Source organism: Lolium perenne, chromosome 6 (genome assembly GCF_019359855.2).
Source record: "Lolium perenne isolate Kyuss_39 chromosome 6, Kyuss_2.0, whole genome shotgun sequence".
In the NCBI taxonomy this organism is placed as follows: domain Eukaryota; kingdom Viridiplantae; phylum Streptophyta; class Magnoliopsida; order Poales; family Poaceae; genus Lolium; species Lolium perenne.
The window spans coordinates 161,314,018-161,316,743 of record NC_067249.2 but is presented as its reverse complement, the minus strand read 5'-3'; the positions used below and the strand labels follow the sequence as shown (position 1 = coordinate 161,316,743).

The 2,726-nt window shown below is 40.8% G+C and overlaps 1 protein-coding gene across 1 annotated transcript; it reads left to right on the top strand.

The window, feature by feature from the left end:
* Positions 1 to 615: 615 nt before the first annotated feature.
* Positions 616 to 2,016, top strand: LOC127310265 (protein FAR1-RELATED SEQUENCE 5-like). Its single transcript, XM_051340947.2, has 2 exons — positions 616 to 1,180; positions 1,973 to 2,016. Exons 1-2 carry the CDS (start codon positions 616 to 618, stop codon positions 2,014 to 2,016), a joined length of 609 nt encoding a protein of 202 aa, XP_051196907.2.
* The last annotated feature ends 710 nt before the right edge of the window (positions 2,017 to 2,726 follow it).

Here is a 2,726-nt window from a genome sequence, read left to right as displayed (position 1 = left end):
AGACACGTTTGGTGTTGAAGTTTGATGGAAGAACTGGTTTTTGGGTTGTTGAAGATTTTCGAGACAAACATAACCATGACCCAGCTGAACCATGTGAGACTCCGTTTCATCGGTCCCATAGGACGATCAACGACGCGCAGAGATCTGAGATATTATCACTGGGATCCATGGGGGTCAGGAAGCACCTCATTATGAGAAAATTCATTGCAGGCTCCGGTTCATTTGCCGGTGTTGGATTCACAAGAAAAGATTTGTACAACATGTGCTCTAGGGAGAGGAGGAGGCTGCTTTTCGACGGTGACGCTACCACAGCCATCCGCATTATGCCAAAGAGGAAAAAAGAGGAACCCTGAATTTTTCTATGAATATGACGTTGATGACAAAGGCCGTCTGAAGCACATGTTCTGGTGTGATTCCCAGTCACGTAGGGATTACCAGGACTACGGAGATGTGCTGGTGTTTGATAACACATACAAGATGAATAAATATAAGATGCCATTTGTTCCTTTTGTGGGCTTGAACAACCACCGTAGGACAACGGTTTTTGGGTGTGCCATCCTTTCAAGCGAGAATGAACAAACATATGTTTGGCTTCTAAAGACCTTTCTCAAAGCGATGTGTCAACAGAAGCCAAAGGCAGTAATCACGGATGCAGATGCCGCGATGATCGGCGCAATCGGCAAAGTATTTTCTGGTGTGTCGCATCGCATCTGCAGCTTCCACATTGAAAAAAATATGGAGATGCATCTACCTAACAAGTCACTGAACGAGTTCAGGAATCTTCTGTATTACACCACCTCAGAGCAAGTATTTGAGGAGCGATGGCATGCATTTTACAGAAAATGGCAATCCCCAAAAACCAGAACATGGATGAAGAGGATGTACAACAAGAGGAAACTTTGGGCTGCAGCGTATCTCTCTGAAGGATTCTGGCTGGGTATGAAAAGTAACCAGCCTAGTGAAAGTTTAAACTCTTGTCTACACCTGCACCTAGATGGGGAAATGACAATTGTTGATATGATTATGCACTACGACAACGCAATTGTCCGTCTCCGTGAGAACGAAGCCCACAACGACTGCACGGCTTCGCAGACTACACCAGTGCCAATTACTAATTTCAGAGAACTAGAGGTTGCTGCTGCAAAAATCTTCACTCCTGCTGTGTTCTATATTATTCAAGGTGAGCTTTCAAAGATTGGCGGCATAGAGATCTTAGAAAAAATGCATGTAGGAGACTCAAACATCTTCATTGTGGCATGGAGGAATCATGTAAGGACCAGGTTCTACGTGGAATATAGACCCAAGGAGGCAGAAATTATAAGGTGCATCTGTCAAAGGATGATTCGAAAGGGGATCCCTTGCAAGCACATACTGCATGTGCTGCATTTCTTGAAATTTACTGAAATTTCACAATATTGTGCTCTATGACGATTCACAAAAAATGCCAGGTTAGAGTTGCCAGCTAGACGCACCAGTGACATGTTTGGGTGGCGTTGGTCTGGGGCAGAGGAGCGGATGAAATACAGCAGGATGAATTAAGGTATCACAGGCTATGCATATTACATTAAACAATTTAGAAGAATATGATCTGCTCAGCAGTACCATTGATGGCATAATTTCTAGAAGAGAGGGGTATGCTAAAGGTAAAGCATATGGTCCCCTCAGGTCAGTGCATGAAAATGAAGATGCTAGTGGACCATGCGATATTGTTATTGGTGATCCTTTGAAAGTGTCCACTAAGGGTGCACCTACGCAAGAAGCGCAGAAATCTTCGATGACTAAAAATGGAAGACCACTAGGACACAAGGAACGCAGGGTGCAGGTGTGCGGGGCATGCCAAGAAGAAGGGCATAACAGAAGAAACCCAATATGCATATTTCATCCAAAGTAAGTTTTTCTGCCATTTTGATTCATATATTTTAAAAGATTCCTATGATTTGTTATGTAATTTTATGTCTGTGAACATGTGCAGGAATGTGCTGCAACAGGAAAGGTACTTCTTTCATAGTTATCTAAAGGGCAGTAAATTTCCTTAATTATGAATGGGACGAAAATAGCTTTGTATTCGATGGAGTTGTTAATGTTTGCTACGTACTGATATTTTTATTTTGTACTGATGTTATTAATTCTCTGGTGTTCTTTTGTAAAAATGGTAAAAGACATTATATATTGTGAAGTAGGCATTTCCTTATGCACATCATAGCATGCATGTACAAACATAAAATAATTGCATACTTTCGACAATGGGAAATAAAATCATAACCGAATAAATATTGTTTACAACCAAAGATAATTATAAATTCAATATTCCATGTGTCACCCGAACAGTCACACTATCAAATTTACATTTTCCTGGTCTTTGCTAGAAATCTCACTTTGTTTTTCACCCTGTCAAGAATGTTGTTAGGTGAAAAAATAATATTTGCAACTGTACTTTCTCTCGATTCATCGACTCTGGCCTGCCAAAACATTATAAGGTGTTATACACATGGCTTGTTAACATTGTTAAAATTAACCGAGTGCATGGAACATAGTATAGCCAACCTTAGAAACCGGGCAAGTCATCTGATCTCCGTCCCAGTGCTCCATACATTGCAATACCCATAATCCGCATGAATTGCTGGTATATAATGTGACAAAATTTAAAAGTGTCCGCATATACAAAACTGACTTTCTTTATGTGTAATGCAATATAGGTATTTACGTATCGTTTTGCTTAGGGATAG

Bases quoted from the DNA above. Each gene is read 5' to 3' on its own strand.
- LOC127310265 (XM_051340947.2), top strand. From the start codon at position 616: ATGTGTCAACAGAAGCCAAAGGCAGTAATCACGGATGCAGATGCCGCG. The intron at 1,181-1,972 runs GTGAGCTTTCAA...GAACATGTGCAG, and splicing joins TGTGTTCTATATTATTCAAG to GAATGTGCTGCAACAGGAAA.